This window comes from Pteropus medius, unplaced genomic scaffold (genome assembly GCF_902729225.1).
Source record: "Pteropus medius unplaced genomic scaffold, Ma_sr-lr_union100, whole genome shotgun sequence".
NCBI lineage: Eukaryota > Metazoa > Chordata > Mammalia > Chiroptera > Pteropodidae > Pteropus > Pteropus medius.
The window spans coordinates 16,715,020-16,737,330 of NW_024349798.1; the positions used below are offsets into that span (position 1 = coordinate 16,715,020).

Genomic DNA, 22,311 nt, shown 5'->3' on the forward strand with positions numbered 1-22,311 from the left:
GAAAAGAGGTAAGGGGTGAAACAGGGCTGAAGACGTGCGGGGGGCTCGTTTTAATCAGCCTCCCCCCAGCCAGCACACAATATATAATTTTATTAGCGTCGATCCACTCAGAAAAGGATGCCAGGGCCTGGGAAACAGCGCCTCGCCTCCTGGCGCTGGGGGAGCTACAGTTCTTCCTTCGCTCCCGCTTTCTCCTCCCGTCCGGACCGTCCCTTCTTTGGCTTAACCGCCTTCTCCTCCTCCTCCTCCTCCTCAGCTGCTTCCGTCTGCCCCTCTGGCTCCTCCAGCTGGGTCACATTCTCCGGCTCCGGCAAATTCTGCTCGGGCGACTCTTCCTGTAGTAAAGGTACCTCCTCTTCTTTAGCTAAGATCTCTTCTTCTACCTCTTCGCTCTGCTCAGTCGATATTCGCTATCCAGGAGAAGGAGGGAGGGAGGGAGGGAGGGAGGAGGACAAAGAAATAAAGAGGCGAGAGATCTATGATCATCGCGATGGCAGTTGCCAAGACCTCTCTTTCTGGAAGGACCCAGAGAGTGTCACCTGGAGGACCCTAATGGATGCAGAGGTCCATGTGGCCGCGGTAGGGGCAGTGCCTGACTGTGGTTTTGCTTCTCCAGTAAGAGGACCTTTGGGAACCGCCCTTCCTCCACTCTGAGTCTATAGGTGAGGCTGCCCCCCACCCCCTGCACCCCTGTGCTTAGCTCCTGGGCTGGGCTTGTGACCCAGGCCTCGCGAATGAGCTCCCTATCCAGGACCTTTGCTAGGACTACTACGAAGTAGGTGCTTTCTGAGCTGGGAGGATAGTAATGTGAAGCTGCGGGCAATCTCTCCGTGACCCTCCATGGGGCAGTGACTGCTTGGGAATGAAGCCGATGTAAAGGATGACAGAGAGAGGGAGACACAGGACAAGCTGGAGCTCCTGGGTCCACCCACGTCTGAAGTTCTGCCAGTTACGTGGGATAAAATCCGGGATCGTTTAAGCCAGTGGGTAGAGTTTCTGACATATGCGACAGAAAGGGGTCCTGACTAATACGGATGGCTCCTTCTGGCAGATGGCCTCACTGAAGCATGAATGGGATTAGGATGGAACAGGGACTGTCATCTATCCTCAGAGGACAGGACCCCGTCAGGACACCTGGTCACCCATTCAGGATGCTGCCTTAGATGCTGTGAGACCTCAGAGCCTTTGCTCTCCCTGGTGCTTCTAGAGTCTGCCATGTCTGCCTCCTTGTAGCAAGAGCTCTTGACGTCATGTGGCAGTCTTGGCATACGCTCTCTCACCCGCCGGGTTCTCGCTGATTCCGTGTGGGGCAGAATAATCCAGGGTACTGCCGATTCACCTTACCTCCTCGCTATCCTCAGTCCTGGTCTTGATTTGACTTTCCAGGAAGTCTGAAAAGCCTCGCATGGTATGTTCTCCCTTATACTTTACCACCTAGGAAGAAAACGGAACAGAGTCAAAACGGCCGCCTCTTCCTGCAAAATACTCAGGGATTGCTCCATAGATAAAAATCCAGGGTCAGATTCCTAAGCACCGGAGTACAAGGAGCAGGTCACTTAACCTCTTTGAGGCCCCATCCCCTGTGGCTTTAAAATAAGGACGATAAAAATTCCTGCATCGCGGGACTGTGACGTGGCGGTTCAGAGCCTGGACTGAGGTGCCACGCTGGTTCCCTCTCCTCTTTCGGTCTTTAAGATTAGGAAGCTGCCTACTGCTCACTGGCTGCCTAAACCATCCTTCAGATAACTGCAGAACTGCAATCGCCTCACGCTCTCAATCCAGCCTAATTTTCCACGGCTCCCCGCATGCATCCTCTGTCCTAGGATGAGGACACGTCCCTCACAGTGCTGTGGCCATCCTTCTGCCCACCTCCTCGTTCTTAGTACACGTCCTAGCTACGATTCCCGCCCCTCTGCTATTCTGATTTAAATCCCCAGGGTGTTCTTCAGAAACCCATGTCTGCGTGAAGACTTCCGGCCACATCGTCCCCCCGCCCCCCCAGAATGTGTCCCCTCCAGTTCCAGTCACGTTCGGAGGTGGGCCCAGGTCGTGACTTCTCCCCGCTATGCTCGGTCAGACTCTTCTTGGGAGCAGGGACCTTGGCTTGTGATTCTTTGATTGACGCCCTCCCCGCGTGCCAAAGCAGCAGAGAGGGAGTGTCCCATGAGCACTGCAGGTGTTGGCTGCCCATAATACCAAAGTGTCAGAAAAACACCGATTATTTTTCTACCGTGTACTCTTCCTTCTTCCGGGAGCGCCCCACACCCAATATTCACGTGGCAGTTTCCCCCGCCGTGTCCCATATCGTCTGGGTACCAGAGGCAACCATGTAACCTGGGCCTGACCCACCCAAACACCCACATCCGCTTGGCCACAGTGATTGGGTCAAGGATGAGAAGCAGGCTTCAGCTGGACCCAATAACCCAATAATAGTGAGTCCTGGGACTTCCGTGGAAGCTCATGGCAAATGCTTTAAATGGAACGGGGGACGATAGTTGAGGCCTAGCTGAGAAGGAAGCTGGCTTGGTAGAAGGCAGAGCTGGTGTAGGGACAAATGACACTCGTGATCACAGCGTAACCGGTTGGGTGAGTCCCAGGAGCCCCTCACTTGTTGAGAGTTGGTGGGGAAGAGCCTGAAGAAGGGGTAGCGGTCCAGGTGCATCAGCTGGATGTCGTTTGCTGTGATGTCGATCTTGGCGATGGTGACTGTAGAGTGGTTTTGATACTTTACGCCCAACTCCTCCAACACTGGGAACAGGGCCCTGCACTTGCTGGACCAGGGAGCGTCTGCAAGAGAGGGGCCAGGGTCAGGCTCAGCCGGCAAGGGGCCCCTGGAAAGGGGACCCCGGGCCTCCTTGAGCTTTGAGTCTGGTCCAGTCACCCAGCCTTCTGGACAGACATCGGGGAGCAGCTTCAACCCGGAGGGGAACCGAACCCTGCCTTCTGTCGCCCCATGAAAGTTCCTTTTCTCCATGGGAGGCGTGGCCTCGAAGGCCCCGGACACTACATTTGGATGGTCATCCCCCCATGTACAGACCACGTGCCTCCAGGACCGTCTGCTCTCCCAGAGGCACCCCCTGAAGGACCCCTGGAGCGGGAGGGGACATGATGGCCGCAGTCCCAGGGGTGCCATCTGACAGCTCCGCTTCCAAGAAAACGAGGCTGCTTTGGCCTTTTACCAGAACCAGATGGGCGCTCTCGTAACTCCGGGTGTCAGGTGAGTGCAGAAAGGCCCCAGCCTGCCACGGAAAGGCGGCAGACCGTGGTTCTTCGGCCACGCAGACCTTAAACACCTCGCCCCGTGGATGACAGTCCACATTAGAGAGGTTTCGAAAGGCCTGCATGGCGGACCCGCCAGCCCTCGAGTCTCTCCCCAGGAAGTGGTCGCCTCGCGGCTTACCGTGCACCCGGGAGGGTAAGGTAACTAATCTCCCTGTCTGCTGGGTTTGCTGACCTGTATCATGGGCCTTCCTAGGAGGTCTATTTTGAGGAGGAAATGAGAACAGGTGTGTGAACAGCGAACTCATGCCCAACTCATTGTAAGTGCTCAGCAAATGGCAAATCCGCCTGTTGAATAAGAGGTGTCTGAAGTAGCTGCACTGTCAGGCTTCTCTGAGTCTTGGGGTGGCGGGAAGGTCGCTGGCTTCGGCAAATCAGACACGGCGAGGAAAGGACAATAGTTCCTAGGTGAGCACTGGACATAACTACAGCAGAAGGACCGATAATAGCAAGAAGAGCCATCGTGTATCAAGTGCTTATGGTATGCCAGATGCTGTGCTAAGTTCTTTACGTACACGATTCGGGGCTCCAGTGTGGCCACACCGACTCGGGTCGCTTAAACATTGGCCCTTCGATGAGTTACAAAAAGCCAGGACGTAGGCACTGGCGTCAGGCCACCTGGGCTCCAGTCTCAGGGAGAGAGCACTTCCTAGCTGCCCGACGTGGACACACTGTCCTCATGTCCCTGGGTCTCTGTTTAGTCATCTATCAAGTGGGGACGCTTTCAAAAGTATGTGGCGAGGATTAAACGAGATAAAGGATAGAACAGCTTGGCATGAGGCCCGGGATACGGTGGCGTTCAGTGGCAGCCATCAGCATTATGATCATTAAAAGCCACGGGCCCGGATGACGTGGAAGGTGTGCCCCACGCTCTAAGAATTCGGTTCGGGGGGACAGTTGCTGTGTGGCCGACAGCGTCTTGCCTCAAAGTCTTTGGATGTCGGAAGACCTCCCCGGTGCTGGGATAGATTTTGGAGATTCCGATGCCCAAGAATTGGGGAGAAACACCCGGAGCGTAACGCCAGGGCCCGTGCCTCCTGGGGCCTCCGTGGAGATACTCACAGAACATCACGAAAACATCTCGCTCCTTGTCGAAGACGACGAGGTTGAAGTTCTCCCCTACCAGCTGCTTAACTGGCCCCTGGTCCCAGTATTTTGGGATCTCCTCGCTGGGCTGATGTTTCTGGAAAGCAAAGGTGAGAGGTCTCGCTGTCTTCAGGAAACGGTGGGCAGCGGGGTCACCGTCTCCTGGGAACCATGGCAGGTTCTTCCTGTTCTTACGGGAGCCTCGAGGAAGCGTTTGGAAGGCTGAGAGGGCCCTGAGCTTGGTGGTGAGCCACGGCGGTCCAGGGCAGGTCGGAGTCAGAGGGCTCAGGAGGGGACAGGGCTCCAGGCGGGGGTGGGGACCAGCCTCGCACACACGCGAGCCTTGGGCTTCTTAGCTGGGAGAGGGGTTCACGTCTTTAGCGTCTTCATTCGTTTGCTCCCCCACAAAATACTTAGCTGTCCCTAATTATGCCGAGAATCCAAACCGAGATAATTTACAGGACTTGTAAAAATCTCACCACACTTTGGTTCCTCCCAGCCTGTCCAAGCTCATCGCCCCTCTTCTTCTGCTTTCTTCAGCCCCCTGGCCTTCTGTTTACCCAGAGGGCCAGCCTGCCGCCTGCCTCAGGCGTCTGCTCACGCCGGTCCTCATTCCTGCACCCCCTTCTGTAACTGGGTAAGCCGGACTTCTCATAACACTTGGGACTTGTCCTTGTGTCACTTAATCGAGTCTAACGCTTACGTTTGTTTTTCTGGTCATTCGACTCGTGTGTCTCTACCACACTAGACAGAAGATCGTGAGGGACCTTTCCTCCCTCATCGTTGAGTATGCACTGCCTAGGACATGGCGGGACCTCACTGAATATTTTGTGAGCGGATGAGTGGAAGGGCGAGCCTCGCTCATGCTTCTCTTTGAAGGAAGTGGGGTCAATCTCTATACCCATCGCTTCCTGGATACCCTTGAATCCATACCCTTCTCTCCGTCTTCACTGCTCCTGCCCTAGTCCAGGACACCTCCGTCTCTCATCTTGACCAGAGTGCTCTCTGCTTCTCCTCCTAACCCTCTCCCTGCCTTTATCCTACAAGCAGGGCCCTATCTTCGCGTGGGCGTCTAGCTTCCCACTGCCTTTAGGGTACCAAATCCTCCCTGTGCTTATAAGTCCTTGCCGTCTCGCCTTTCCCGGCTCAACAGCTTCATCTCCCACAATGCCCTCCCTCAGCTACTGGAAAGGACTTGAAGATTATTCCAGAAGGAGCGGAAACGGTGTGGGGGCTGGGCGTGGGAGATGGGAAATGGTGCCGATGATGGAGGCTTAGGAAGGGGCCGGATCAGGCAGATCTCGTCGGTCATGCGAAAGGTGTTCATCTCTACTCCACGAGTGCAGGAGGACCTGTGAGCCCCTGACAGGAAGACAGACATCTCTTTAGGGGTACCTGGTAGGGAGAGGGGGGATGGGTAGAGCTTCCACGGGGTGATAGAAGGTGAGGCAGCCCATCTGAAGGAGGGAAGGGGGCACGAGGAGAACCGGCTCAGGGAATTGAAGAACGAACACACTTAGAGAAATCTACGTCACGATGTCAGGACATTTCCAAGAGCCCACGGCAGGTCTGGCTTGTGATTCCACGAAGCCAGACCACCTCGCTGCGACGTTCTTTACTTTCCGGCACTGGTCTGGAAGCAGGAGGAAAGCTGAGTGGCTTCCGCCAAGGGCGGGATCTTCCAGGGTGTAGAGGAGGTAGAAAGTGGATGGGATACAGGAGTTAAGGGAATCGTCGTCACGGTAATGACCCGTGGAGTCCAGGTTCACAAAAGAGGGCACCGAGGAGAGATGGTGAAGTGGGATCGGGAGGTCGGAGGGTCAGGGACCGTAGCGACACGGGCAGTAGGGAAGGGAGCCGAGAGGACGGGAAGCTTGAATCGGGCTCCCGGAGGGGCCACCATCTCGGGAGTGTGGTCACAGGACAGGTGACTGCCAGCCACGAGAGAAGGGAGACCGGGCTTTGGGACTCTGACGTCCCTGGAAACGGTGGCCGAGTAGGGGTGGAGGGCACGTGTTCGGTGAGGGGCCTTACCTCCTTGGACAGTGACAAGGACATGATCATAGGACGGCAACAGGGGGCGGGAGCAGGTAGGGTCCAAGGTGCGGGACCCACAGGGTCTTGGGGGGCGGGGCTAGTTGACAGCAGATAGGAGGAGAAGTGGCTCGGAAGGGGCACGGAGGAGGCCAGCCTCGCTGCTTGGCCCATGATAATGTGCGTAAGAGATAAAACGTGTCCCCCTCGAGGCCGCGGGGGAAGCAGTGTCTGCGGGGAAATGGGCAGAAGGTAGTGGACAGAGGCCCTCAGAGGTAGAGTGACCGTGCGTTCTGGTTTGCCTGAAGGGTCCCGATTTATGCCTGCTGTTCCAGAATACTTTTAAAGAATTCCCCATGACTTTCAAGTGCCCCCATATAGAAAATTAAAAATACAGTCACCTAACTCAGCAGGGTGGTTGAGGATATAGCAAGTACTAAATAAACAACAGGTGACTTGTGTCAGGTAGCCATCCTTTCGCAATCTCTCCTCCCTTTTAGAAAAACAGACTTCCTTCCAACCCCACTCCACCCCCAACAAAAGGTCCCTAATGCTTCGAGGTTAAATCCTGATTGCTTAATACATTCCAGCCCCACTCCTCCCCCAAAGCAAGGACCTACTCTCAGGTCAAGTTAATATTTCACTCTAGAGTCTGAAAGGAGGGTATTAGCCCTGGGTGTACCTGCAGCTCAATTGGTAATTCCTTTACTTTAAGAATAAAGAATGTTTAATGGAGTTATGGGGTCTGTACAGGTGAGAAGTTGACTAGATTAGAGGTAGGGAGATGGGGGTATTTCCCCACATTGAACCCCACATGGATCCCCATTCCGATGATCCAGGCCAGCAGAATTAGAAAAAAAGGGATGATTTTAATGTTCCGGACAAACCTCATCCAAGAACGAACTTACCTTGGCACTTCTATTCAGGTAGCTGCGGCCGAATTTCTTGAGGTTTTGGAAGGTTATGTCCTCAAACGGCATTTTGTAGCTCGCATCGGAGCTCAAATTTAGGATTTGGACAGATGGGACATTGACCTCTGTGATCCGGAAGTATTCGAAGATCCGTCCATTTCTGGGTTCGTCTGCATCCACAAGGATGCAAAGGATCTGTCAAATCAGATGACACCTGTGTCCTTCTGGATCGGAGGCCACGAAGAGGGTAAGGGATTGAAATTGGGTGATGAATCGCGTAGGGATGGGGAGAAACTGTCAGGAAGCTGTGGGAGGGCAGTATTGGAATACAAATAGCAGGGTCCACACGGCTCCCCAAAAGATGCGGCAAAGTCTCCCTCCCATCGCCGGTGTGGCTCTGCACTCCGGTCCTTAGCCTGGCACCACCGCCACGTGCAGGGCGCCGCCCCCCACAACTGCAGGAGGTCAGGAAGTCCTGGGCTTGCCTCCCAGTTCCTTGGGCGAAGCAGCAGCTTCCCCTCCCTGTGCCTCAGTTTCCTTATCTGTAAAGTTGTGGTTCTAACAGGACCCGCCTTACAGGGGCGCTGTGAGAATTAAACAGGACAGTGGACGTAAAGGCTTAGTTCAGCGACTGGGGGGTATTGATGCTCAAGACATGTCAACCTTTCTTATTCTAAGTTCTTCTTCTCTCAAGGAAATCTATGACTTCATTCATTCATTCATTTATTCATTCAACAAATCTTCGTGGAGCCCCTACCAAGCCTTTTGCTAAGCGGACAGCATCCACGCCCTCACGGAGCTTACATTCTGGCGGGGAAGGCAGACAGCAGGACGGGTAAACAAACTAATAAATTCCATGGGACAGCAATCCGATCGTGAGCGCCTCAGAAATCCTAAAGTTTGATGTGGAATGAACCAGGAAATATATTTACAGGAAGTATTGCCATGATTAGCGAATCATTCCTGGGGAATAATGAGGTAGAATGAAACGTGGACGTTAAACATGTTCACACCCTAGCGGCTTTTCTCTGTGTTTAATTTGATTGTCAACGTTTTTAATTGTTTTGTTTGAATCTCTGAGTTATTTTCTTCAAAAAAACAAATCTGCCGTAACTATACATCTTAGAAAAAGGAAAAGAAAAATGACCAGTCCCATAGTCAAGGTGATGGTAACTACAGAAATATAGGTATAGTGCTTAGGAAAAACAGATTAATAATAATAATAATAATAGTAAAAGTAACAATAATGATAATATTCCCTGTTTATTGTACGTACTTGCTCGTTGATCTACATATAGCACCTTTAATTCTCACCACAAATCTCTGTTTTACGCATGAGGTGACTGAGGCTAAAAGATTAAGAAACTCATGTAAGACATAAGACGAAACCCACTCGGCAGAGGAAGAGAGTCTGGACCCAGGCCTAAGATGTCAGCGATTCCGTGTGGGACGGTCTGTGCCACCTCGTGCCTCCGGGAGTCTCACACTCCCTGACCTCAGGCAGCACGGGTCTGGCCACCTTCTCCCCTCCAGGCCAAATGCTACCCCCGGTGCAGTCACCCACTCTTAGTGGGGTGCGGTCGTCAACAAAGCGGCCAAACCATCGTGTTCCCGTAGTAGACTTATCAAAAAGATGAGGGAAGGCGGAGGGTAGAATCCGCATGGAAGGCAGAGACACTGGACTGGACTGGACAGGAAGAAGGGAGGAGGCTGATCTAAAATCCAATAGCAAATCATCAGATGGCATCGATATGCAAATCAGGAAATCAGCATACGAGTGTACATGCAAATCCTTCCTGCTTACTTTGTAATCGGCAAGGCGGGCAGATGGCACAGGTCTTCGAATCCCACCCAGGAGCCCCCCTAAAAGGACGGCGCCTTCCACAAACCTTGTTTTGGAATTCCTTCGAAGCCAGCTTGTAATGCTGCATTATCAAACCGAAGGCCCTGGAGCTTTTAGAGACAAAGAGCAGCATGTGATTCAGGATGTGCAGCTCATAAATCAGATCCTTATTCTGAAATGACAGGGAGGACAGGTCACCTCGCGTGCACGGCTGCCCCGGCCACCCTTCTCCCGGGGCCCTTTGCCCACTGACCTCGGTGTTGTATTCGATGACAAAACCTGTGAGTTGCTGCTTTATGACCTCGTTGAGGATTTGCTTGTTTGTACTGTCATTCAGAAGCTCCTGGCGATTCACAATATTTCCCTTGGACAAAAGAAGAAAAACGTTGGAGGGCAGTAGCTTCCACGATGTAGGCACTTAATAAATATAAGTAGCACAGTTTACCCCTTGGATAAAAAGAAAACACCGTGGTGACCATGTGACCCACAATCTAGGCACTTCGTAAGTGTGGACGGCTGGGCGGATTAGCCCGTGGGTCTGGGGGTACGTGGCAACCACGAAGATCTGCCGTCTACAAAGGCAGGGAGTGTCGCCGACCATCGGCTGCAGCCACCTCGCCGTGAATCCGTCAGCGCATTCATGCTGGTGCTGGGCAGTTTCTCCCACACTGCTTCCAGCCACTGACTGAGCATGTCGGGCACAAAGGCAGCTCCATGTGTGGGGACAGAGGGCTTTCCGCTAAGTGACTTTGATGAACTTTGTAAGAACTCCCCTCCAGTCAAAGACCCTCCCTCCCTCCTTCCTTCCTTCCTTCCTTCCTTCCAGCCAGGCCTACATCATGGTCTTACGAGTCCCCCCAGCTCCCTCTCCCTTTGGTGGAAGGAGGGGTATGTGGATTTAGCTTCGGTGTTTTTTACCCCCTATGGTTATCCAATTCTTTCAACACCGCTCATTGAATAACATATTTTCCCTATTGTTCTAAAATATCTTTATCATATACTAAATTTCCATATGTATTTGAATCTATTTCTGGATTCTGTCTTGTCCCATTCAAAAACGCAAATCGGGTCATTTCATTCTCCAGATTAAAACCTCTGAGTGACTTCTACGAGTCCGGATAAAAATACGGTGGCTCACAGTCCTCTCTGAAAGTCAAGCAGATCTGGGTATCATTCGACCTACGTCCTGTGTGACCTTGGGGAAGTAACCCAGCCTCCCTGTGCCGTATCTACAAGTCACATGGTTATCGCAAGGATTTGGCTTTGTGTGGGGGAGGGGGCGACGCACGTTTCAGGAAGCAGACCCCAGTCTCTCGAGTGACACTGTTCAACAGAGCATCCTAGGATGTTGGAGATGCTCTGTACATCTATGCTGTCCGGTGGAGCCACCCTCCACGTCGCTGGTTTGATCGAGGAACTAAACTTTTAATTTAATCTAATTAATTTAAAATTTCAAGGAAGGGGAGGAGGAAGGTATGTAATAGAGGCTCAACTGCAGAAGGCCTTGTGAGTCCTATCAAGGACCTGAGTCTTTTTCCTAGAATAATAAGAAAAAGAATAAGAACAGGAAACCCTTAAAGGGCTTTCAGTGGGAAGAAGGAAAGTGGCCAATGGATTTTGGAAAGACCACTCTTGAGAGGACGAGAGAGAACATGGCAGATCGGTCGGGCGGATGATGGTCACCGGGTCTAGGATAGTAGCGGTCGAGATCAATGAATAGATTCCAGGGATGTTCTAGATTTAAAATCGGAGGCTTTGGAATGATGCCTGGATGAACTTCTGGCCTTGCCGAGGTGGCAGATGCGGGAGGCGATGGTGTCTTTCCTCGAGAGAGAGAGGAAACACGGGAAGAAGACTGGGAAGGGAGATTACCGAGACATCCGGTGACGGATAGAAAGACCCGGAGCTAAGAGCCGGTGTGGAGATGGAGGTTCGTAAGTCATGGTGTCTGGGTAGTAACCGCCGATGGAGGGTGGGCGGGAGAGCATGGACCAGAAGGAAGCCCAGGGCAGAACGCTGACAGTGAAGGAAAGGTGGACGAACTCGCGGTGGGGAAATGGCTAGACAGGCTGGACAAACACCAGGAGAATCGGTTCTGCAAAAGCCAACGAGCCTCATGTCACTTGGCTCCCAAGCGGCAGGACCGGAATCTGTACCGAAAGCCCATACGTACGCGCGTGAGTTCCCCGTTTGGAGCCAGAGACTTCTCCCCAGCAGCAGGACCAAAGACCCACCTTTTTGAATACCAGGACGCTGTCCAGGGTGACGTGGAAACGGCCGACGGCGTCACGGATCGCGATCACTCCGAACGTCAGCGCTGGGAAGCCTTTGATCACGTCATAGAACAGCTCTGCCGCTTCATCCTCTAGATCCTGTTTGGGGAAGGATGTTGGGTAGAGAGCAGGATGCCTGGCTTTTTGAAGGGCGAGGGAAGGGCATTGGGAATCATGACCGATGGGTCTCCTTACCTTTGCGAGTTCTGGGGTTCTGCTGGGTCACCCAAATCCCCTTTCATGGATGTTTCATACCCAGAATACTTCTCTGATTAGGCCAAAATAGGCAAGCCCCAGAGACGAATGGAGAGAACGGATAAACTTGACCTTTTCCATGTATTAAGGTTGAGACTTTTAATATTAATTCCTGCACGGCTGTTAGAAGAGGCACTTGATGTGACCACATGGAGTATCAAATATAAATTTGGTATTAAGGTAGTATGGCCGTGGTGCCAGCCTTCGTTCATTAGCTTAAAAGAAAATTGGGCCCCAAAACGCTGTCCAAAAGTGGGACAGGATACTCCCGCCGCGTATAACCATAACGCCAAAGTTCCGACCTCCGCTGAGAGAAGGGGAGGGGTCATCGAAGTCACAGGAAAAGAGTTTAGACGTGTAAGAAACTCATTCTCCAAAAGCGAAAACACTTTGCCAATTATCGGTTATTCGGTGCCGTTCTAAATGGAACCCCCCAAAAAGATCACTTATGCTGTCGAAACCAACCCCCAAAATACGTCCGTCTCCTCTCTCCATCCTGTCCCGCTCCCTAGCTGGCTTCCCCGGCCATGCTCGGCTTCCATGTTCCCTTTCTTCATTTTAAACCCGCAGTTCCCTGCCCCGCCTCCCCCCAGGTCCCAATCTCCAAAAACCAGCTCTTTGGAAAACGAAGAATGGGTATGGAATTAACCCAAGGGGAAGACCTCTCCTCACCCACCCCACTCCCAGACACAGGCGTCCTCACCAGTTGAAAAGCCACCTCGTGAACCCAGTACCTGGAAGAAGCCGATGATGACCAAAGGCCTGGATTTCACAAAATCTGTCACCTGCTGGGTGTCAGTGAACAAGAACGCCTTCTGGCTAATCTGTCTCCTCAACCAGACGACCAAGGCGGCAGATTCAACCACTCCTGTGGAGAGACAGCGACATGGATCCCACAGAGGTCTCCTCGAGGCCTGTCTTTCCCAGATTTAATCAGCAGAAGCCTCTTGTCTTGGGGTCCTATCCTTGGAAGGCCATTGGGTCAGTTCTCCTGCCCCCAGTCCCAAGCCCCAAGGGATGGATAATTAGCAGCAATAGCTAAACTTTTTACTGAGCACTTGCCAGGAACCAGCACTGTCTGGAGCCCCGAGCCTTTGCCTACATTACCTCCCACAACAACGCTACCCTAAGAGATATTCCTTTTCCCCCCACAAGGAAATTGAGGTTCAACTCACGGACGGCCACCCCACTAGCAAACCTGGGGAGGAAGCAAACTCAGCTTTTTTCCCTTAGCCACCCTCCGAAGTGACAGTAAGATGGATTTATTTTTTAAAAAAAAATATAAATAAAGAGAATGTAAATCCAAAGACCAGCTAGCTCTGACCTTGGGAGAATTCTATCATTTCGCGTCTGCAGTTTCTGAGCCGAGACGCAAATGTTTGCTGAGGTCATAGATCTCAACTTTCATTTTCTCAGCGATCAGATGGGAGGTGCTGAGCACACAAAAATCTCAGCTTCTAAAATTGAGGGACATCTCCCCATTTCTGGGGAGACATAACAGTGTGTCAGGATGGACACGGGGTTACCAACGGACCCGTGTTTGCTGGGATTATCAGTTTCACATGATGGCGAATCACGTAAAATAGGATTTTCTGTCGAAGCCCGCTGCAGGACAGAATGGAGCATTTAGAATGAGTTTGGAGGATCAAGCGTGTTTGTCGTGAGTAGCTTCGGGCTACGCCCACGGGTCTTTACTGGTTCACTCGCTCTTTTACTCCTTCACCCTTCTCTCACTGGACGAATGCCTGTTGGGTGCCTATTATGATCCCAAGTGCTGCGCTTGGGCCCGGGGTTTTCATGGTGAGCGGCGCAGACACGTTTCACGGCTCTCATTCTGTGAAGGACGGACCATGATTACACAGCGAACGTGTGAGCCCAACGAAATGAGTATCTGAAAGCAAAGTTTGATGAGCCTGTAGCAAAGATGCATGACCTAGACCGTGAAGTCAGGGAGGGCTGCCTGGAGGAAGTTCCTGATGAGCCGAAAGCTGAAGGATGCGTAGGTGTCAATCAGGAGGCAATAGGCAGAGGGAAGGGCTTCCAGGCAGAGCAGGCAGCCTGAGCAAAGGTCCTGGGACGGGACAGATTGCTCACGGGGCTTGACGAATGCACCCGAGTTGCTGAATCGACTATTTTCCACATCTTCATTTAATTTCCTAAGAACATGAGTCCTTTTAAAGACTCGTAACGAAGTAGATTTACACTCAGAAACGTGTACAAATCAGAATGAATAGTGTGATGAATTTTCACGAAACGAACACACCTGAGTAACTATCTCACAGATCAAGAAATAGGACATTACCAGGCCCTCAGAAGTCCCTGCTGTGCCCCTTCCTAGCCCCTCCCCCACCCGGAGGTAACTTCTGTGCTGACTTCCCAGCGGGGCTCGAGTCTGCCTGCCCTTGAACTTCATATAAATAGAATTATAAACTGTGTGTTCAGGTCTGGTTTCGTTATGTCTGTGCGATGCCACGTGTACATTCCACGATTTATCTGCCCATTCTCCGTGAGCTGGCATTGAGGTGTCTTCCGGTTTGGGGCCATTAAGAATGAATTCTCAGGCACGTCTCTGGGGGCGCATCATCCACACTTGGGCTGGGCACAAGCCCAGGAGTAGAATTTCTGGCCATAGGGGACGCCGTGGTCAGCTTTAGTAAATACAGATTAGGCCATTTAAAAAGCCACAGTGAGTCAGGGCTATGGAAGTTCATGGAAGTAGGATGTGGCGGTCTCAGGGGACAGACAGGGGTCAGGGAGGCTTCCAGCCACCCTCGGTCAACAGGACGACACCCCCAGTGCAGTCACCCAGATTCAGCCCCGAGGTTGAGCTTCTAATTTCGCGGCCATCTTTCGGGAAGAAACAAGCACGTATGTGTCTTGGAAACAAACTTTCTCTTATAGCCTTTTGCCTGGAAAAAAAATTCTGTTGTAAGGGATTGGTTTAAAAATTCTGAAAATATCAAAAAAAAGGTGAACGAAAACCCTGCAAACTGGTTTAAATTTCAGGTCATTGGAACCATCGCTCCGACGGCACTTGGGGCGTCTACCGGTCCCTGCACCCCACCCCCCCTCCCCGCCCTCTCTGCCCTCAAGGGCACCTCTTGCTTACGCAACGCTCCATGTGGTGCTTTCCCGCCCTCCCCCGCCCATTTCAGTTTTATGACTTGCATTTTCTTCGAGTCTGTCTCCCCCGGAAATTTTCATTTTTGGCAGACTCGCACAGTTCCTCCCCTAATGTCAGGCTCATACTAGGTGTCGCAGAAATAAAGGGGGGATAAATGAGAGCCGTGACTGTATCGCTGGATGAGCTGGCTTGCGGGAACTTGAACTCGGGCCCTTCTCTCTGGGAGTGTGAGCTCCATCTGCCCTTCTGGACCGCATGGGACTGAGGTAGCTCTGAATATAATAGGGCACTGTGGGGCGGGTGCGTCCCCCCGCTTGGCTCTGAGCCAGAGGACACGGTGTCAACCAAGGTGCGAATGCCCTGTCAATGAGTGACTGGGGCTGTCGCCCTACTGCATATTTTCAGGCACAAGCTGTGAACGCATCATTAACTGAGGCCCTGCAGTTAACCTGAGTCTCCCTCCCTCCAGGAAGGCGGCCAAGGCCAAGTCCTTGGAGACTAGAGGAGAAGGGGGCCGGGACTTCGGCACAACAAGGGCTGAACCCCATCTGTCTCCTAGAGAAGTCACAGTGCAGAAGACCAGTGAAAGCTCTGCCAGGTGGGCAGAACCGGCCCCCGCCATTCACCCTGTTTAGGAAACAAGAAATCGGAACAGTTCTCTTAGCTAGTGCATGTCCTAAAATCCTGGCCCTGGCTCCATCCGGGCGTGGATTTTGGGGGGCGGGGGGGTGGTGATACTGAGGAAGAAGCAGAGCGGGAAAGCCCAGACAGAAACGCGGGGTGGCGCCTGACGCCAAGCCTGCCCTCGCAACTTCGTCCCAGGCACATTCAAACACCATTCGTAAGGACCGGGGCACCGAAGGGGGTCGGGACTCTAATCATTTGATAACAACAGCCACATCCGCCACTGAGTGCAGCACGGTGTGCGACAGGGCCCATAGGCCAGATCTGGCCCGCCAACTAATTTTATAAATAAAGTTTTATTGGTACACGGTTGCACCCGTTTGCTTATACGTAGATGCTTTCCTACCACATCAGCGGAGTTAAGGTTTGCCGCGTCCTCTTTCTACCCTACTGCGTGACAAGGTCTGGAGATGGGGACAGAGGCTTCAAGGAATGCATCGTCAAGAACGAGGACGTGGCATGTGTTTAGGGATAATTGGTTTCTTAGAAATGATCCTATTAATATGGGGAATTTGGGTAGCACAAATTCTAGTAAGTGTAAACGCTATACAAATGGATTTCCTCAAAATTGGCTCTGAGGAAAACATAGTAAATTCCCCGCATATGGAATCAGCTCTAGTCACCCTGACGTGTCCAGAATGCGTAAACCCTTTATTTGAACAATTATTAAGGGAAATTCCTTTTGACGCGCCTCTTAAAGATATTATGAATAAATTATAACAAGCTGAATACTAGAACCAGTTTATACTCCTGTTCCCACACAGTTAGTAGAAAAATTAGTAAGGATAAGAAATTTACTCATAAGCCTGTGCCTACTATAGAAGGGCCTCCTTTTGTGGCCTAGTGGATAAATAGAAAACTCTGGTATCCACCTAGGGGGGCTAATAGTATGAAAAGATTACCTGATCTTCCTTTGCCTTATTCAGAAGCTTATAATAAAGATAGTATACATGTAGTGAATAAAGATAGAATTCATGTGCCTTATAGTAGTTTAAGTTTCATAGAAAGGCTGGCTAGGTCGGGATCTCCTTGGTGCTTAAAAACAAAGGAACAGAAACTTAGCTTATGAAAGCAGCTTTGTAAAACTGATTTTTATAAATATTTTCCTCATCACTGCACCAAGAAAACTTTTGAACAGCTATGAGAAGGTTCAGCTTGAACTTTAGATATAGCATAAATCAAATAGCATTTAAAAGATTTCTTCAGGCAGAAAGAAGAACAATGTCTGCCCACAAGCCAATACTTGCTGTTATGAATACATCTATCTATCACCTTTACTTAAATTAAACTGTATCTTACGTAATAGATATAATAATTAAAAGTTTAGATTGTTCCATCAGGTAGTTCTGTTCTAATGATTGAGAGAAAAATGTACTAGTTAATCATGAACATCAATAATAATATACTCTATAAGATTTTCTGCTCCGCCTAACCACAGAAATTTAACTCCCTGCTACCTTAACAACAAAGTATAATCAAATGCCAAATAAAAAGTATAAAAGTTGTACCCAAATCACAATAAAACGGAACAGTGTCACACCGCCTCTGAGCTGTGTAGTCGACTGTCTCCCGCGCCGACGCCTTGCCCACCTTCGGGGCCCCCTGGATCCTGCCGTGGCTGGACCGCGGCAAAGGTTGTAAAAGAGGTTGTCCGGCCCTTTACAGAAAACATTTGGAGATCCCATGGAGCCTTGAGGAAGTTACCCCGTGGCTCTGGGCCTCAGTTTCCCCACCTGTAAAAGCACCTCCTACACGGGGTTGTCGTGATGTAAGGGAAGAGACAGAAACAGAGGCCAGAGCACAGGAAATGCATCCGGTGTGTGTCAGGGCTCGTGCCTTGCAGATTTACTTCATCGCCACAGCAACCCTGGGAGGAAGAGACTTTCACCATCCTCGTTTTACAGGCAAGGAAATCAAAATTCGACAAGGAGGCTCGATTGTTCCCCTGGGCACGTAATGAGGATTTGAAGCCACCAAGGTGCCCACCAGTTCGGGAAGCCTCCTCGGAGGACCCAGGGGAGGAAGGGCGATCGGCCTCGTGAGCTCTGGAGAGACGATAACGGGGAACAGATACAATTCTGTGAAGTGGGGACTTGCAGGGGAAGCACAGGTGCTGTGGAACCCCACAAAAGGCGCAGGCACCCCAACTCGGCAATCAAGGGAGACTTCCTGGGGAGGCGATAATGAAGTTTCCTGCAGGGCAGAGGCGGTCCCAAGCACTGGCTTCCACCACAGAGGGAGTCGGACAGTCTGAAAGTTGCCACATTGCCATCTTGCTGCCTCTGAGTGGAGTCAGGACTTGGAGGGGCGCGTCTCCGTCCCTCCCCTCTCTTCTCCTTCTCTTCTGTTCCCTCGTTCACACAGCCCCTGCCACAAGCCGGCTGGGAGCCACAGCCCTGCCAGGCCTTTCCTGTAACCTGCCCTGAGGCGGGCACTTTGGCACCATCCTCTGCCAGTCTGCCCTGTGTGTCTCATGCCCCCTTGTGTCCATTCTGAGAACTGCAAGGCATCCCTCAGCCCCCTTCAGGCGGTGGCACACCCGGGGTTCTGTGGTTCTTACAATGACTCAAACAGGCTTATTGCAGACCTGCGAAACACCAGGCCCGGAAAAAAGGCGACCTGAGTTTCCTGAGCATCAGTCATTCAGCACACGCATACTGGGAACATCCTACTAGCGTGGCACTGGCTTTGCTGGGCGCAGCTGCGTTCATCAGATCTAATTTTAGATCTAATTTTTAGATCTAATTTTTTCCAAGTAGGTCCTACCATGTGCCACACTGAGGCACAGAATTCTTCAGGCATCCTTGACATCAAGATAGGGCTTGACATGTAGTAGGCTCTCAATAAAAGAAAAAAAAAAAGCATTGAATGAATGAGTTAATGAATAAAACGACGATGAGAGAAGCAAAGCATTTGGTAGGCATCCTGTCTCAGAGCTGTCTTGTTCCATCATTCCCCAGTTTCCCTTATGGTCAACCAGTGCTTCCTTGGCCTGGGACCCGTCAAAATTATTCTAAAGTAGAAGATTGGGAGGGAGGGATTTAGGTGCAGTTAAGAACTCACTCTCTGGTCTTTGGTAGTTTAGAAACCATGCACCTCACTCTCTGACCTCATGGTGCATCTAGGGCCCAGCAGCTGAGATGAAAGTGGTCATGAGATGCAGCTACATGCCCACCCAAATCTATTTTATTTTCCTATGGACACAGAGCGGAGCCATACTGATTAATCTTTCAGTGGGTGGAGCCGTATAACAGAATTTTGGCCAATAGAATGAGAATAGAAATGCTGTTTGCCACTTCAAGCCTGGGCCACGAACACCACCGGTAACAGTCCTCTGCATCCTTACTGCAGCTGCTGGCAGGACACAGAAGAAATAGCAGGTAGCTCAGAGGCCCTAGGGGAAGACAGAGCCACACGCCGAAAAGGGCCTAGGTCCTTGAAAGACTGTGTAGAGCAGAGCCCGCCATCTCCCCCCTGAGGCTGCCAACTGCATCTTACACGAGCAAGGACTGAACTTGTAATTCAGTTAAGCCACTAAAATGCTGGTGTTCATATGTGTTTCCACACCTGGCATTACTTCGACTGACACACAAGCACCCATTACCTTTGCAGCTCATGGGCTCCGACCTGTTGCCCTCAAAGAATAGCTTCAACTCCGGAGTCTTCTGAATGTCAAATTCCTTCCGAAGTTCCTTCTCAACCGTGACGTCCACTTTGCCGAAGCCGACCCCATTCTTGCCTTTGCCCATGATCTCCACGGCTTTGCCCAGCTCCTCGGCTAGGTTCCTGGACTGCTTGGAGGATGGGTTGTCTGAAAGAGTCAGCATGAAGCAGAATTCGCTAGAGCCTCTGTCAGTCACATCTCACAAGGAGGGGGCTTGGTGTTGCCTGCTCAGCCCCTGGGCCTCTCTTTCATGCTCTGTTGCTAGTGGGTAAATTTTCAGAGAAGGGACACATGGTCTGTGAAATTGACCGATTTGGGAGACACACATCAGGGTTTTTTTTTTTTTTTTAAGTGGGCTTGGCAACGGCTGGAATGATGTAACTTCGGGCAGTAAATCTCCACGGTCACCGAGCCCCACTTTCTTCATGAGTAAAATGGGGCAAATACCGATTACCTCATGGAGTTGGCGGCGTCGAAGGATTTATTTAACAATCCGTTGTATGATGCTTATTGTTTCCTAAGAGCTTGGATTAAGTCACGTAACAGATCAAGCCATTTAATACTCCCACTACCATTATGGGGTAGGTATTATTATCTCAGTTTTATAGATGAAACTGCTACACAACAAAATGTCCTACTCACTCAAGGCCATACGGCAGTAAGAGGTATAGCCAAGATCTAGACGCACTCCGTCAGCTTTCTAACCTCCACTAAGCCTGTCGAACCCTTAGCACAATGCCTGGTATATAATAAATACATAATGAATTTATCATTATATAACAACATACCGTTATTATATACTAATATGTTAATATTATATATAAAAATGCATACAGATTCTATATAAATGTATGGAAATATATTACACGAATATTAATATATAATGTACATATATAAAGGGTACCATTTTTGTAAAATATCCATGGTCAGAAATTAGACAGGGAGAAAGAACGAGAGGGTTTGAGCGCCATCTGGTGGAAAATCGTAGAGTTGCAGGCCACATTGGGCCTCTTAGGGAGAAAGAACAAGAGCGTATGATCGCCATCTGGTGGAAAGTCCTGGAGATAACAGGCCAAATTGGGTCCCTCCGGCAGCCTTGGAAGCGCATAAAATATGGTAGGGGACTCTCAAGTAAGGCAGGCCAGGAATGGGAGGGGTGGGTAGGACGAGGTTATGATGCTTACTTATCCCTTCTAAGCCCACGCCCCTGGGGGTTGTCAGCTATGAATTAACTCATACTATGAATTAAGATTTGTATGCCGACAGATGGTGACTAGACTTGCAATGATCACATCATAAGGTGCATAAACGTCAAAGCTTTATATTGTGCACTTGAAACTACTATATTATATGCTAACTATACTTTAAAATTAAATTTAAAAAGAACCCTTGGCTCCTCGCTTTGCTGGGCAGTGGATGAGGAGGCTTTTTCTGGAAACAGCCTCAGGGAGGTGGCATGTCATGGGCTTCCCAGCCCAAGGCTTGGAGGGACTAAAAGGCAGTAGAGTTTGCCTTTCTTCCTCCTGATAACATTGTGAGCCTGTAGGTCCCTCCTCTGGCCCCTCACCACCTGATGTTGGTGGCAGTGGGCTGAGCCAGGGCAAGAGTCATCGACTCCTTTTCAATCCAAAACGCTTTATCTTTTTCAAATCCCCTTTGTCTATCTGGAACATTTGGAGGAAGTGCAGAGCGCCTCCAGTGGCATTGGCAAGTTCCAAGTTCAACAGAGAGGTCTTTTGTAAAGCAAACTGCAGAAAGTTGGGCCCTGGACTGTTGGCACATGCCCCATTGCCAGTCAGCACACCTGCTCCTGTGATGGAACCCAAAAGTGAATGATCGTTTTCATTAAATGCCCAGTCAATGGACAGAAAGTGGGACTTTTCACTCCCTTGTAGATCGATGCCCGTCTACTGCCTGCTTTGCCACCATCATTGCCTTCAATAACCCTCATCCATCACCTCCAGCAGGCTTTGGCCCATTGTCAGCTGCTCTGGCCTGCGGGCCTCTACCTTGGCTGCCTTATCGAGTCAGCCACACATGACTCGGGGGTGCTGGCTGACACGGCATCCGAATCTGAGTTTCCAAGGAAAGAAGCTCAGAGTGAGAGAAACACAGAATGATTGTCCAAGTGGTGGGGGTTTTAGAGATTCCACCTGACCTGGCTCACTCCTCATCGGCCTGGCCGGTGATTTACTTGCGATGCGGCTGATTGTAAAACGGGAAGAAAGGGTTGCGGCAGCACGGGATAGCAGTAAAGAGCCATCGATGGGACCCTAATGGTGATGGGGATCATCTCCATCCATCCATCCATCCACCATCCATCCATCCATCATCCAATTACCCATCCATCCATCCATCCATCATACATTCATTCATCCATCCATCCATCCACCGTGTCCATCTATCACTATCATCATCCATCCATCCATCCATCCATCCTTCCACTCACCCATCCATCCATCCATCCATCCTTCCATCTTCCACTCACCCATCCATCCATCCATCCATCTCATCCTTCCATCCTTCCACTCACCCATCCATCCATTCCATCCATCCATCCATCCATCATCCATCCATGCATTCATCCATCCATCCATCCATCCACCATTCATCCATCTATCCACTATCCATCCATCCATCCATCCATGCATTCATTCATCCATCATCCATCCACCATTCATCCATCTATCCACTATCCGTCATCCATCCATCCATCCATCATCCATCCATCCATCCGTATCCACTGCCATCCATCCATCCATCACCATTCAAAGCCAATAATCCATCCACCCATCCATCCTTTCACCCAACAAAACTTTTTTAGCATTTGCCATGTGCCAGGCTCTGTTCTAGGTACTGGGAACTTGACAACGAACAGATACAAATCTCTGCTCTCATCGGAGAAGGTAGGAAGCAAACAAATAAAGAAGTAGAATATATTCTACGTTAGCTGCTGAGTGCTATGGAGAAGGAAAAAGAAAAGAAAAAAGCAGAGCCAGAGGCTGGGAGCGTCGGGGGGACTGAGTTTGAGTAGGGAGGCGAGAGGGGACATTTTAATAAAGACTGAAAGAAGCGAATGGAAGCTGGCCCGGAAAAAGGCATTCTATTTGTTTTTGTTTTGTTTCGTTTTGTTTAGTTTTCTTTTTCCTAGAAGGCAC

The 22,311-nt window shown here is 50.7% G+C and overlaps 1 protein-coding gene across 1 annotated transcript in view; it reads right to left on the bottom strand.

Moving 5' to 3' along the window:
• Positions 1–86: 86 nt before the first annotated feature.
• PDILT (protein disulfide isomerase like, testis expressed) overlaps positions 87–22,311 on the bottom strand; it is a 30,301-nt gene continuing 8,076 nt past the window's right edge. The window contains exons 2-11 of the mRNA XM_039885494.1: positions 19,094–19,300; positions 12,416–12,549; positions 11,388–11,525; positions 9,407–9,517; positions 9,200–9,325; positions 7,308–7,505; positions 4,342–4,462; positions 2,609–2,787; positions 1,345–1,434; positions 87–410 (exon numbers count right to left, since the gene is read on the bottom strand). Coding sequence (XP_039741428.1) covers positions 165–410; positions 1,345–1,434; positions 2,609–2,787; positions 4,342–4,462; positions 7,308–7,505; positions 9,200–9,325; positions 9,407–9,517; positions 11,388–11,525; positions 12,416–12,549; positions 19,094–19,300 — 1,550 coding nt within the window. The 3' untranslated portion in view covers positions 87–164. The remainder of the gene's footprint in view (positions 411–1,344; positions 1,435–2,608; positions 2,788–4,341; positions 4,463–7,307; positions 7,506–9,199; positions 9,326–9,406; positions 9,518–11,387; positions 11,526–12,415; positions 12,550–19,093; positions 19,301–22,311) is intronic.